General features: G+C 42.1%; 1 protein-coding gene across 1 annotated transcript in view; it reads left to right on the top strand.

Moving 5' to 3' along the window:
• GPC3 (glypican 3) overlaps window positions 1-15481 on the top strand; it is a 455320-nt gene that overhangs the window by 325765 nt on the left and 114074 nt on the right. Inside the window, exon 6 of the mRNA XM_002720303.5 lies at window positions 2982-3102. Within this exon, the coding sequence (XP_002720349.1) occupies window positions 2982-3102 (121 nt within the window). The remainder of the gene's footprint in view (window positions 1-2981; window positions 3103-15481) is intronic.

Genomic DNA, 15481 nt, shown 5'->3' with positions numbered 1-15481 from the left:
CTGGAGAGGGAGGACAGGGCAAAATCACTAAGTTGGCAGATGTCTCTACACCATTGCAATGCAGATAACAAGCTTCAGAAGGACACTTGTCTTGTAGCAGCGGGCATAAAAGTGGCCAGCCAGCTTTGATATGAACAAGTCCAAGGAGAATTCTCTAGAGACCCATTTCCAGAGTTCATTTCAGAAGACGTATAATGAGCTTTACCTCTTTATCTGTCAATAGGGTCTCCGCTTCAGGCATCCGAGAGGGAAGATGGAGTTAGTGGTATCATCAAGAGGTCCATGATATTTAAATAGATAGCATTATATGAACATAAAAGAGGAGGCTGGCAGTGGGCCTATTCCCACCAGATAAGGAATCTTTCTTTACATTTCTTCAGAACAGCCCCCAAAGGCAATTGGTATTTGATGGTTTATGATCTGTATATTCACTAATTAACTTTTAAAGTTCAATAAGCTGAATATGTTAGAACACAACTTTAGAAGAAATGTGATCAGATGCTCTCTTCAGCTTCTTTCACTGCAAAATATTTTCCTTCTCAGAAGATGACTTTTAATTATGAATGTCAGAACTCGATTTTTTTGACCTCCTCTGCTACCATGTATGTTTTTCAAAGCATTCCCTTAATATCAGCAGATGCATTAAATCATGGAGGAGGACAATCAACAGAATCAGATTAGTATCTCCCAAAGTTGTGAAATTTTCAGTAATAAAACAATAATGCCTTGTGTGCCTCACAGGGTCATTGACAAGTTCACATTAGCAGAGTGATAAAGGTTGCTTTGTGACGTGCTTTGCAAAAATGCAGTGATATTTTTCATCATACTTCATAATTTGGGATTCGAAATATGAATTGCTGCAATTCCCGGAGTTGATCCTTTAGAGATTGGTGCAAGTGTGTAAAAATCAGTATACAAGGACGTTCTCTGCAGAATTACATATATATTAGCAAAATATTAGAATGAATTCAATTGTTTTGACATGGAAACATGCCCCAGGTATATATTTAAGTGATTAAAAAAGGTTGCAAATCAGCATGTATTGTATGATTTCACTTTTGATTACAGTTATGATTTAGTATACGCGTGTGGAAGCCTGTACAATCATATACTTGTAAATGGGACTGTTACCCATATTCTCTCTTAGAAAGATAAGTTAATGGGAGAACTTGTGCTTGATGCTTTATTTCTGTACTGTTGGATTTCATTACAATGAGAATTACTATTTTTGTAGTTAAAATATTAATTTAGGGGCCAGATGTTTGGTCTCAAGTTTAAGGTACTGGTTAGTAAACCCATATCCCATATCTGAGAACCTGGGTTTGAGTCCCAGCTCCACTCCCACTCCCAGCTTCCTGCTAATGCACAAACAGGGAGGCAGGTGTGATGGCTGAGGTAGCTGGGTTCCTGCCACACACGGGAGAGACCTGGATGGACTCTCTGGCTCCTGGCTTTGACCGTTGCAGGCATTTGGGTAGTGAAACAACAAATGGGAGCTCTCTCTGTGTGTATGTGGCAGGTGGGAGTTGGGATGACCTGGCTATCAAATTTAAAAATTCAATATGAATTTGCCCTGAATCCTGGCTACTGTAGTATAATTGACAAAATGGTTTATAAAGAGGGCAAAAGAACTGTGACTCATCGCATTTCTTCAAGAAAACTTTCCCGTCATCAGGATGAGGTGAAAGGCAAAAAGTACTCAAAACCTTTTTTCCCTACTGGTGGGCTATTTGCACATGATGAAAGAGAAAGGGAGAAATCAATCTGTTTCTTGTTTCTGTGTGTTTGGTTTGCAAAATGGGAAATAGCTCTCTGTAGAGGTCTGGAACTATAGGTACAGCAAAAAGAACTACTTTAGTTGTAAGTCACTATCCCTGTTGAAATGAGCAAAACTCCACCCTGAAAGGCAGATCTACCAGCACTCCCCTTTTGCACACTGATGATACTTTGAAACTTTAAATCTGAAGCTTCTCATGTAGGAGCACATTAAGACCTTCCTTTAATGAGGCAGGCATTTGGCCCTGTGGTTAAAATACCTCCTGGGACAACCACATGCCATATTGGAATGCCTGAGTTTCAGTCCCAACTCCACTTCTGATCTAGCTTCCTACTAATGCATACTCTCAGAGACAGCAAGTGATGACTCAAGTGCTTGGATCCCTGCCACCCATATGGGAGACCTAGGTGGAGTTTCTGGCTCCTAGCTTTGGCCTAGCCCAGTCTAACCTTGGCCGTGACAGACTTGGCAGTGAGCCAGAAGGTGAGAGCTAGCTCACTCTCTCTCTCTCTCAAATAAACAAGTGTATATCAAGCACATATTTTCTTTTTAAAAAATATTTTAAGATTTATTTATGTATTTGAAAGGCAGAGTTACAAAGAGGCAGAGTCAGAGGCAGAGAGAGTGAGAGAGAGATCTTCCATCCACTGATTCACTCCCCAGATGGCTGCAATGGCTGTAATTGTGCCGATCCAAAGCCAGGAGCCAGGAGCTTCTTCCAGGTCTCCCACACTGGTACAGGGGTCCAAGAACTCAACCATCTTCTACCACTTTCCCATGCCACAGCAGAGAGCTGGATCAGAAGAGGAGCAGCCGGGACTAGAACCGGTGCCCATATGGGATGCCGGCAGTACAGGTGGCAGCTTCACGTGCTACGCCACAGTGCTGGTCCCAACAAATTATTATTATTATTATTAACAAAAAGATCTTCCTTTGAGCCAATGTTCTTTCTCCTCATGGAGAACACAGAGAGAAGCTGGCAGGCAGACTTCGTGCTGCAAATGGCTTGAGAAAGCCTCCTGAATGAATATCCTACACTGCACACTGTATCTGGAGTGGGTACTTTTGCACCGTGCGGTCAATCCCATGGTTTAAAACACTGAAGGGAGCCTTCAGTCTGCTTGGCTGGTACCGATTACAGTCAGCTCTCACTGGGCTTGGGATTTTCTTTGACAAACCTTTTTTGTATCTTTACTTTTAACAGATACAGCCAGAAGGCAGCAAGGAATGGAATGAAAAATCAATTCAACCTCCACGAGCTGAAAATGAAGGGTCCTGAGCCAGTAGTCAGTCAAATTATTGACAAACTGAAGCACATTAACCAGGTATGTGGTATACCCAGCACCAGTGGAAACTGCCAAAAAGGGAGTGATGGCTGGTTTTGACTGTTCAAACTGTATTCTTGGGCCTTAGGAAAGGCAACTGTCCTTCATTTTCTTCCAAGAAGCTCTCTGCTACAAAGGACTTCGGATTCTCAATGTTCATCCTGCTTTTTAAATTATAGAGAAAATCTTGCCATATGGAGAAAACTTGGAAAATAGAGGGGGGAATATGCCAGCTTTGTGGAACAACAGGTTAAGCCACTGCTTGCAATGCTGGCATCCCATATTGAAGTGCTGGTTCCAGTCCTGGCTGCTCTGCTTCCAATCCAGTTCCCTGCTAATGCACCTTGGAGAGCAATGGAGGATAGCCCTAGTGCTTGGGTCTCTGCACCCATGTGGGACCTGGATGGAGTTTCTGGCTCCTGGGTTCATCTTGGCGCAGCCTTGGCCATTATTGCCTCCCTCTCTGTCACTCTGCCTATCAAATAAAATAGATATATCTTTTTTTTTTAAAGAGAGGGAACTATTTCTCGCAATCCTAGTTTTTATTTTTGCATGTCTCTTGTGTTACATTTTTATTTATTTTCCTTTTATTTGAAAGGCAGAAAGAGATCTTCCATCTGCTGGTTCACTCCCCAAATGCCTGGCAGAGCTGGCACCATGGCAGACTGAAGCCAGGAGTCCAGAAGTCAACTTGGGTCACCCATGTGGGTGGCAAGGACCCAAATACTTGAGCCATCACCAGCTGCCTCCCAGGGCTCACATTAGCAGGAAGCTAGAAATGGAAGCAGAGCTGAGGCTCAAACTCAGGCACTCATATATGCAATGTGGGTATCCCAACCAGCATCTTACCTGCTATACCAAACACCCACTAGTACTGTTCTAATATCTGTGCAGAAAATCACATGCACACAGATGTGTTACATAATTGGAAGTATACAAGCGATCTTTAAATTCTTAGTAGTGTATTGCCAATACTTTTTGATATTGCCACAAATCTTCATATTAACCCCCTTATGCGTATGCAGTATTCCATGGTGTGTTCACCATAATCAGTATGTTTTTCTTGGACATTCAAGTTTGTTTCCAAGTTTTTGCCACCATAAACAAAGCTACCTCTCCCAACATAGTGCTGCCTCCTGAACTTAGCTTTTTAGTTTTTAAAATACTGGAGCTACTGGGGTCAAAGGATGCAAGCATTTCGATGTGTGTCTCTAAATTGTTTTCCAATGAGAATGTATCAGTTTTCACTGCCACCAGCAAGATAGCAGAGGTCCAGTTGCATTGCACCCTTGCCAGCTTCTGACTCACTGCCGTGCACGGAGACACCCACAGATTCCTTGACCTGTACACATAGTTTGTCCTCTCATAAGGAGTTTAGTAACAAGACATAAATAGAAGTTAGTTGTACCATCTGTTTGTGATTACTTTGTGGCCACAATAAAAAAATGCCACCAAAAAGGCCACCATATGTCAGAGTGACAGTGTTCCTGCCCCATAATCCATGAGTAGGAGGGCCCTGGCATCACTGAGTTCTATTTGTAGCTGAGGAGGAACTTAATGAAACTAAAATCTTTATGCAAGGAGTAAGGTTTCAGTATGAAAGCATTGGAATGATTTTGTTTTTAAATACACAGTATAGCAGTGAAATTTTTGTGGTTCTTTGAAAATGTTTCAAAGGGCTTTCTTAGAATGGTACATTTCACTGCAATTGCATTGTGAACGTATTGACAACATGCTTGGGTATAACTCCTCCAGTGCCCTATAAAGTGCTCTGTGCCCAGTGAGTGCTTAATAAATCATTGTTGCTGCTGCACACATGATAATGACAGCGTTAACATAACAGGACCTTCCTTTTGGGAGATCACAACCTCACTAAGTTCTGTCAATCCTGGTTGATGGCTGGTTATGATTATTTCAAAGTGCACCTCTGAAAAGACCGGAGCACTGACCTGGTAAAAACTTGCTGCTGCACTGAGGGCGTGATGTGGTTCCCCTGAGAACAGAGGTGGGTTTTGTCTTCCAAATGATCTACAGATTATCTCACATCACATGTTTCTGGGTGGCTCCGCTCAGTCAGGTAGCCCTCAGCACTGGTGAGATCAAAACCGAAGGATCCATCACTGTCTCCCTCAGCTTACGGGAGAAATACGGTCAACAGGTCTCCTTAGAGAACAAACCTTATGGAATACCTACTGTGTGCTCAGCCAGGCACCCTGGACTTAAGGGGTGCGAATAAAGCCGAGCCCTCTGTTTCCCCCAGCCTGCTTTGGAAGGGAATCACACACTCAGGAAGAGGTGTGGTAAGGATAGAGGGCAGCCTGTAGAGAACCACCTGAAGAGGTTGCTGTGTATCAGTTCGGGCTGGTGGGCGAAGCTCATGGGAAGATCTCAGGGCTGATAGCTGCTGTAAACAATGAGTAGGCTTGGAATAGGTGAAGGCAAGCCAGGGAGAGGCAGGCATCTGATCAAAGACCTGTGGGTGGACCCCACCCTAGAAGAAGGGAACACTGCATCAGATGCGGGCTTCTATATAAATGATGCTACAGTCACTAAAAAATACTTGGAGCAAACATTTTTTTTTTTACCAAAGGTTTTGGCTGTCATAGAAAGAGTATGGGCTTGGGGTTCAGGTGGATTTGAATTGAGTTATGGATCGTAGTAGATATATAACCTTGTACAAATCAGTTACCCTCTCTGCGTTTTAATTATCTCATCTGTAGTATTAATAGAGACATCAAAAGTGTGTGTGTGTATGTTAATATGCACACAAATGGGCCAGGGTTGTGGCTCACCAGGTTAAGCCACTGCTTTAGAGGCCCATATCCTATATCCAAGTGCTGGTTCAAGTACCAGCTACTGTGCTTCCAATCATGCTAAAACATCCTGAGACACAGCATATGATGGTATAAGTGCTTGAGCCCCTACCACTCACATGGGTGACCAAGATGGAGTTCCGGTGTCCTGGCTTCAGTGTGGCCTAGCCCTGGCTACTGTAGCCTTTTAGGGAGTGATCCAGCAGCTAGCAGATGCCTTACCCCCTGCCCCCCGCCATTTGTTCTACGTTTATTTTTCTTTATAAAGATTTATTTTTATTTCTTTTCACAAGCAGAGGGACAGAGAGAGTCAGAAAGAGAGAAGAAGGGAGACAGATCTTCCATTTGCTGGTTTACTCCCTAAATGACTGCAACAGCTGGTGCTAGACCAGGCTGAAGCCAGGAGACAGGAACTCTATCGGCATCTCCCACACGGGTGACAGGGGGCCAAGTATTTGGGCCATCTTCTGCTGCTTTCCCAGGCACATTAGTAGGGAGCTGGATTGAAAGAGGAGTAGCTGGGACTTGAACCAGTGCTCCATATGCCGGTGTCACAGGTGGCGGTTTAACCCACCATGCCACAAATATATACATAACTTCACAAGCGTGACTGGCACTCATTAAATGGTAGTTAAGAGGATTATGTTGAAGATTTTCTCTATAGGCAGCACGAGTTTGAAAAGGAGTTCCACTATATCTGCCTATCTAATGTATGTGAAGATCCCTATAATGCATCTCTTCTTTCCGCTCCCATGTTATTTCCTTATTTTCCTTTCCTTATTTGTTTTAGTTACAAAAGCTTATAGGTTGGAAAGTATATGAGAGTCATAGTAACAAAGGTCATCATTAAATTTCACTACTCCTACCTGTGGCCGTGAACATTTCCAGTTTCCATACAAATACCATTGAGCAGCCAATTAATTGTCATTGATAGACCAGTTTTACCTGTTTCAGCTGAGCTGTTAAAATTGGTTGGGCTGCAAACACCCACACTGATTTCTTTTTTCTCATCGGTGTTGCTTTACATGGCTAAAACACATTTTTTTCAGATCTTAAATAAAGTTCATATTTTGGCCATGATTCAATCTGAAAGTGAGACTCTTTAGGGAAGCCATCAACAAGAAAGGTATTATGATGATGATGTTGGGATAATGATAATCTGTTGTATTTGTGTAGCTTTTAGCCATATTTTAAAGTGATTTCATGTTCTAAAGACAAATTGCTTAGGAAAAACGTATGCAGCTCAGAATTGTATAAGATATAGTACTGTCACAGCATCATTCTTTTGAAGAACTCGTTCCTCTTGGACATTATCTCATCCTCCCTTCTCCCTGGGAGGTAAGTGATAAATAATCTGTATCCTTTTTTATAGCTAGGGAAACTGAGGCAGGAACCCATTAAATGCTGGGTGGGCATGCTGCCAGAACTTGTAGTGAGTTCAGGAGAAAAGTTAGTCCATCACACAGATGTTGTTTCTGTACACTGCCAAACATCTGGAGTCACTGAAGGCCTGACTAAAGTGACTTATAGTTTTGGTGATGGGGAAGTAGAATCAAATTCACTTGCCTGCATTCACATGTAAGTGAATGGCGAATTTGGGAGTGCAATTATTTTCCTGAACCTCTTTCTTAATGCTGCATCTTTCAAAAAATACAAGGGCATGCCCCCAACACACTTACCTATAAATAAAAGGATACATTCCTCTACCTGTGCATATATGCTCATCCACATGAGCTGTATGTAGCCAGGCCATTTATGAGCATATCCCAAAATAACGTCTTCAGTTTCTTTCTTGGAAATTCTCAGCTGCCTCCTTTCAGATTATAGTTGCTGTTGATAGCCCTGTAAATAATATACTCACTAAGGGACTAAAGTAGCATTATTTCCATAGTGACAGTCCCATGGTGTAACCTTGAGGGGATGGGTTCAGGATCAGGCGCGGGCCCCTTTCCTGGGAAGGCCTGCAGGTGTGGAATTTCCTCCCCTCTCCTTCCAAGGCAGAGTTCATGTGTAACATTCCCACGACTGCAAATGAGGACCGCTTTATTTCCTTTGCAGTTTCTAATTTGTGCGAGGATTTATTGCTTTGCATTGGGAGAGGGATTGAACTCTTTTCATTGTCTGTTCCTGAATCTGCTGGATCATGTTGTTGTTGTTGTTCCTGAAGCAACTTTGGTTTTGCTTAGTGTCATTCTTCCCCAGGCTCTTGCATGGAAGGCAGAGTCCACAATTTCTCAGAGTGATCGCAGTGCATCCTTCCCCATATGACACTGTGGGCTGTCATCTGCTAAGCCAGCTTTTTGGGGAACATTGTTGCTCTCTTTAGAGATAGCTGTGTAGTTAGTGCTAATTTAGTAGTCCTTAGACTGCTATGGAAGTGCTTGTTCCCAAGGAAAATCCAGCCATTTATCATTTTCCCCATATAAGTTCAAGTTCACATGAAATTCCAGAAATTGTTTTCTTGCCATTTGTAAACAGTGGAAGCCAGAGCAGTCGATCAGTACCTGCCCATTCCATGCAGAGCTATTCATTCAAAGTTGGATAAAGTCTCACCTGTTTGGGATGGTTGACACGTCCTGCTGAATGGGGGGCGGGGGTGGACGAGATGGGCTCTTCCTTCCAACCCTGTGATTCCGTGATTGGTGGCTCGAGGTCAGGCTTTAGGCCAGCACCCTCTTGTGAACGGGTCTTGTGACTTGATTCTCTACTCTGCCACTCTTCATAAGCCACCCTGTTCCCAGGTCACTCCTCTCACTTTGTAACTTCTCATCTTTTCAGAGGTCGTTCCCTTCCCCCGAGGCTTCCAGCCTGGCCAGATGGAACTTAAACTTGCCCTTCCCTCACCTCATTCTTCTGCTCCTCTGCCTTGTTCTCATCTGACTAGGAAAACACTGAATCTTATAATAAAAACACTTCTGCATTTATTACACCTAAGTTTCCCTCACCCAGGGCCATATAGGGCACCATGTGACTCCACATAAATGACAGTAATTCTGCCCTGGATTTACATAGCACAATTCATTTGTAAAAATCTCTCCTGTACATTCGATAAATCTGACTTCACAAGGACTCTGGGAGGAAAGCAAGGCAGGCATTTAAACCTGCATTTAGCAGATGAAGAACCTTTGAGCACTAGAAGGCTAGCGGTTCACATACAGTCAGTGGCGGAACCTGACCTAGAACCCAGGGCGAATGATTTCCTTCCCTGTGCTCTTTCCTCGTACTTCCATAAAAACATGGCACACCTGCTGGCAAGTTTCAGAAATAATAGATGTACGGGAGTACAGATAACAAAAACTCCCTCATCTGTGGCCTAACCATTTCCAAGTACCTAGTAGAGGAATGTCTATGCTCCAAAACTGTAAAATCAGCAGTGAAGAAGGATTAGCGCATTGTTTACCAAGTCTCAGCTGGGAAGATTCTGAGAGAAGTAATCACCACCTTGTATGGTGTAGAAACCCAGGTGCCACTTTGTGGCCTGGATTCCAGTTATAGATCACAGAGACACTTTCCATTCGATACCTCTAATTCATAGAATGATGTTAAATGGTAAAAAATCAGATATACAGCAGGTAGTGAAATGTCTGTACTTGTATCTAGCCCTCTCTGTAGGTATCAGAAAAATATTTCTCAAGATGCCTCACAAACCCTGGTATAATGATGACCTGAGTTTTTGAAACAAAGTTAAAATGTTTAGTAAGATAATTAGTAAAGTTTTAAGTGCCAGAGATGTACACAGCACATTCCTTAGCATACGATTTAAAATAACTAATGAATTTCAAGCATGACAGAAAGCACTTCAAGTAACCTGTTCTCATACTCTTCACACAATAAAGCCAGTGAGAATCATAAAACATTGACTTAGTTCAATGCTTGCTAGAATAGGCAACATTGATTTAAAATTTCTAAATAGAGGGGAAAACCTGTTGAAAGTCAGATTTCAAAGAGATCTTTCCAATGCAATTATGTTACTGTGTCTATCGCACTTCTTCACATACAAATATCTTGACAAAACTCTGGTAATTGCTATTTTTATATGGAACCAAAATATGTGTGTGAGTGTGTGTGTGTGTGTGTGTGTTTAAAATAGAGAAAGAGAGTATCTGCAATGTTAAGAGCCAACCAATGACTTCTCACTCAAAAGGACAGTGTTACTCTTTTTAAAGATTTATTTTATTTATTTGAAAGTCTGAGTTACACAGAGGAAAGGCGGAGAGGGAGAGAGAGAGAGAGAGAGAGAGAGGTCTTCCATCTGTTGGTTCACTCCCCAGATGGCCACAAAGACTGGAGCTGCGCCGATCCGAAGCCAGGATCCAGGAGCTTCTTCTGGGTCTCTCTGCAGGGGCCCAAGGACTTGGGCCATCTTCTACTGCATTCCCAGGCCATAGCAGAGAGCTGGATAGGAAGAGGAGCAGCCGGGACTAGAACCAGCACCCATATGGGATGCCCGCGCTTCAGACCAGGGCTTTAATCCACTGTGCCACAGCACCGGCCCCTCTTTCTAAATATTTTATTTATTTATTTGAGAGATAGAGTTACAGAGAGAACAAGAGACAGGAAAAAAAAATCTTCCATCCACTGGTTCACTCCCCAAATGGCCACAACGGCTGAAGCTGAGCTGATCTAAAGCCAGGAGCCAGGAGCTTCTTCCGGGTCTCCCACGTGGGTGCAGGGGCCCAAGCACTCAGGCCATCTTCCACTGCTTTCCCAGGTGCATTAGCAGGGAGCTGGATTGGGACTAGAGCAGCAGGAACTCGAACCAGCACTCGTGTGGGATGCTGGCACTGCAGCCAGACGCGTAGCCTTGTGCACCACAATGCTGACCCTAGACAATGTTAGTTTTTAGACACCAGAGTTAGATACTGTCGAGCTGAACATTATTTCAGGAAGTAAAAGGGAATTAGCTGAAACAGTCCAAAACACTTATCATTTAAAAAAATCTTCCAGCATTTTACTTAAATAGCCTGAAAAATACAATGTCTGCTTGCTTTGGGGAGCATGTGTTTTTAATATCTTAATTACTAAGTATGGTTTAACAGCACTGTACCAAGAAGAATTCTCAAGTACTTCATATTAAATTTCTTAAAATGAACTATTTGCTATATTTAGAATATACAGGATTAAAGGTACTTAAACTGGGTCATGTATTCTAGTCCTTACATATTAAATTAAATTACTCGAAAATGGAAGATGAGTTGGGAATGGCAAGCCAACATGTTGGGGGCAGTGTTGTGGTACTCTTGGTTGAGCAGTGGAGGGGAATATGCTTTTTTTTGTCCATTACAGTATTATACACTTGCATAAGTTTGTAAATCAGAAAAGTATTGGAAGTGGGGGCAGGAATTTGGCCTAGCAGTTAACCCTCCTCCAGTTGGGGCACATGCATTGCATTGCAGAGTGTCTGGGTTCACGTTCCGGCTCCACTCCTCACTCCAGCTTCCTGCTGATGCGCACCCTGCCAGGCGGCAGGTAATGGCTCACATATTTGGGTCCCTGCCATCCATGTGAGAGATGTGGATTGGATTACTGGCCCAACCCCTGCCATGGCCAGCATTTGAGGACTGAACCAGCAAGAGGAGCTTTTCTCTCTGTCCATCTGTCGTTATGTATCTATCTGTCATGCTCTCTGTCTCTTTGCCTTTCAAAAGAAGTATTAGAAGTGTTGGCTATGGAAAAAACAAGTACAACATAGGAAAAGAGAATTCTATCAGACTGTACAAGCTACCAGGTTACAAACTAGAAATATATTACTAAATCATCTATGAAATCCATAGACTCTCATATTCTATTTACAGTTACCTAGTGGCTGAATGCAACATGATATTTTTAAATAAATGGTTACAGATAGTTGCTCTCTATTCTTGTAAACTCTTACTGCGTGCAGAAAATTTTAGGATACTTCAAAACAAAGTTTGTGGAAAAACAGAATTAAAAAATTAGTTTGGGGCAGGTATTGTGGTACAGCAAGGTTAAACCACTGCCTGGGATACCCACATCCCATATCAGAGTCAAGTTCAACTTCCAGTTATTCTGCTTCCTATCCAGCTTCTTCCTCGTGTAGCCTGAGAGGCAGCAAAGGGTGACTCAAGTGTTTCAGTCCCTGTGTAGGAGACCCAAATGGAATTCCAGGCTCCTGGCTTCGGCCTGGCTCAGTCTTAGCTGTTGCAGGCATTTGGGCAGTGAACCAACAGATGGAAGATCTCTCTCTGTCTCTGTTGGTTCATATTCTCTCTGTTTCTTCCTCTCTCCCTCCCCCTCCCTCCCTTTCAAATGAATAAAAATAAGTGAATAAACATTTCAAAAGAAATTTATTTTGGTGTAAAAATTTTAAAATTCGTTCAAAATTTTATGCAGATTTAGTTATTTATTTGAAAGGCAGAGAGAGACACCTTCCATCTGCTGGTTCACTCCCCAAATGGCCACAATGGCCAGAGCTGTACTGATCTGAAACCAGGAGCCAGGAGCTTCCTCATGATCCCCTACGTGGATGCAGGAACTCAAGCACTTGGACCATCTTCTGCTGCTTTCCCAGGTGCATTAGCAAGCAACTGGATTGGAAATGGAGTAGCCAGGACTCAAATTGGCACCCATATGGGATGCTCGCATTACAGATGGTGGCTTTACCCACTACACCACAGTGCTGGCCTCTATAGTTCTTTCATAATACATCATTCCTTGAGCTTTTTGAAAACTTTCCATGTGTATGTGTGTGAATATTATTTGAAAAAATTCAGAGATATCTTCTCACCTCGATATATTTATGAATATGTATATTTCCTCTAGATTGTGAGCTCAAGTGTGGGATCATGCATATAATTATTTCCTATAGCACTTAACATAGTAGTACACTCAATACATAAAAAAATATTTTTATTGATCCATTCAAAGGAATAAATTTTTGGTTCCCTCAACTGATTTCTGAATTTAGATTCCATTTAAGACACTTTTCATGTTCTCTGCTAACAAGCAAGGTCACACAAATGCAAGGACTATAGGATTTAACCCTCTGATTTTATAGACAAAGTAATTAACCAAGAGTTAATGACTTGTCTGAAGTAATACTGGCTTTGACAAGGCTAGGACTTGACAATATTCTTTAGTACCCTTGCTCAGTTCCCACAGACTCTTCTGCTTGTATAATTGCAAATATGTAAGCACATTTGCGTATACAGTAGGTGCTTCCAGTCATGGCAGAGACCTGTACTAAGAAATTCATCTTTTAAATGAAAGGCTGCACAGCATGAGGCTTGAACTTGTTAATTATTCACCTCATTGTGGATATTAACTAGCTTTGGTCATAACAAGTCCATGTTGATGCCCACTGCCTCATTAAACCCACTGAGCACTTGTTGCATGTGCCTCGTGCAGTCTGTTGGACTCACTGAACCCAAAGCACACAGAGTCAGTAGGGCTTGTTACGTGTGACCTGGTACCCACTGACAGAGTCTGACTCGGGCCCTTGTCCACGTTTAGAGTGAGTCATCCTTTCCCTCCCATACCCTGGTTCTCATATCTTTCACCTTCCTGGACATCCTGTAATATTATCTAGTGCATCCTCCCTCCTTCCAGAATGGCAGAATTAATATCATATTAGGCGGAGGGCTTATGTGCCAGATAGTTCAGTTGTTTATATGCAGATTGGGTGCCATAGAGAGTGTGGGAGTGGTTTGGGGTTCTGATTCCCTCGTTCCTCTTTTAACTAGAGCAGCTGCATTTAAGAAACTATTATATATTGCTCTTCTAAGTAAGATTTTATTTAAAGGGTTCCAACTGCAAAAACAAAAATCCCACGGTACTCTGGGACTAACCTTAAAGGTCTAATCTAATCTCGTGTGAGTGATTTCTTCATGTGAGTGTCCAGTGAATGTATAAATCTCTAGAGTACCCAAGGAATTCACAAAATGCCCTCCCATCCCCATCTGTCACCACCTAATGAACCATTGGTCCAAATGGGGTCCAAACGGAAGAATGAGAATGGCTTTGTGGTAACATTATTTCTATTGGCAGTGATAACTGAAGGTCCATGTTCTAGTATACATGAGCTAACAGTGTCTTCTTGGCACCTAATGAACAAACACATGTATATATTCTTTGCACATGTCATTAGGATTCCAACAACAATCTATTGGGAGGAAAGTACTGAACTCTTGTGTCTTGAACTAGCTTGTCTGTTCAGAAGAGACACTCTTGCCCCTGCATAGCAGTCACACATTAACTGGCCCAACCAAATCTGCTCTCACTACTATATGCCCATGATTATTTGAAAAACTCACTTTCAACTATAATTCCATTTAACACATGACCAGGGGTGCTTCTCTGCTCTGTGTGGGCTCAGTGTTGGTATGCAGTGAAGGTAAAATGAGAATACTGAGATTCATCTGTATCCCTAACTGTGTGCTTTCTTTATGTAGTAACCACAGTGATTTTGCATAGTAATTATTAACTGCGGTGTTTCCAGCAGAGTTATAATTAATGTCCAAAGTGAAATTTACATTATTATTTGTATGCACTGGGTTTCATTAGATAACTTAAGAGTTTTAGAATATGATCTTTTCTTTTTTGCTTAATAAATTAGATATTTTATTCATAGTCTATATTTTGCCAAAGCATCACTTCTCAGAGTTATATCTGTTGTGTATTATGGGCAAGAAGCTGACAAGGCCCCGCAAAAAGCTAAGAGTTATTCTTGGCCTGTATCACAAAACAATGAAGTCCAAGTTTAAGCCAGTTACATTGTGGGCATTGAGGAGTCTAATGGTTATCATCATGCTTCACTGTCAATAAACTTTAAGGCATCACGACAAATAGAAGAAGAACCAAAAGACTGGGGACAGGCACAGTTGTTTGCCCTCACCTTCAATAAAGTATAGACATTGGATTGTGGAAAGCAGTAACCACAGAACCTGGTATCACATATTATCAAAATTCAAGAGTAGATTCTTGAAGAGCATGAGTTCTCATCAGCAATCATGCAGATGACTAGGAGCTCCTGTAAGTTTACTTGGAACAAATCAGACCATTTCCACATGTGGTGCGTGCACGTCCCTCACAGGATCAGAGAGTTGGCACAGACTTGGTATGTCTAGATTTCAGCAAAGTGTATGACAGAGATTTCAAGCAAGTGACAAGGAATGTTGGCTAAGTGATCGAGTTTGGTAAATGTGTAGCTAACTAATTATTCGACTTGAAGAGTATTTTCTTAGCTTACCAGTGTCAGCCTGGAGTTGTTTGCCTTAACTGAAGGCAGAGGAGTCATACTTCTAATATTTAGGGATGGCATTAAGATAGGCAGAGTTTGCTAATGTAGATAACACAATCAGAATCCCAAACTATCTCAATATCCTGCAGTGACAGGAAAAACTAGCAAGATAGGGATAAACGTAAGCTATTACATGTGGTTTCACAAACACGAGTGCCTAAGGGTGGGAGGGCAAATCCAACTGAGCAGACCTTTTTGTTTTTAGTTAGGGTGGAAACAGCAATGAGGAGCTATGAAACCTTCACTGACCCACAGCAATATCCTGCTATTGTAGCAAATCACTTGGCAGCCCTTTTGATGTTATAAC

Source organism: Oryctolagus cuniculus, chromosome X (assembly GCF_964237555.1).
Source record: "Oryctolagus cuniculus chromosome X, mOryCun1.1, whole genome shotgun sequence".
In the NCBI taxonomy this organism is placed as follows: domain Eukaryota; kingdom Metazoa; phylum Chordata; class Mammalia; order Lagomorpha; family Leporidae; genus Oryctolagus; species Oryctolagus cuniculus.
Note: the sequence above shows the minus strand (reverse complement) of the source record. Positions and strands in the feature narration are given on the sequence as shown.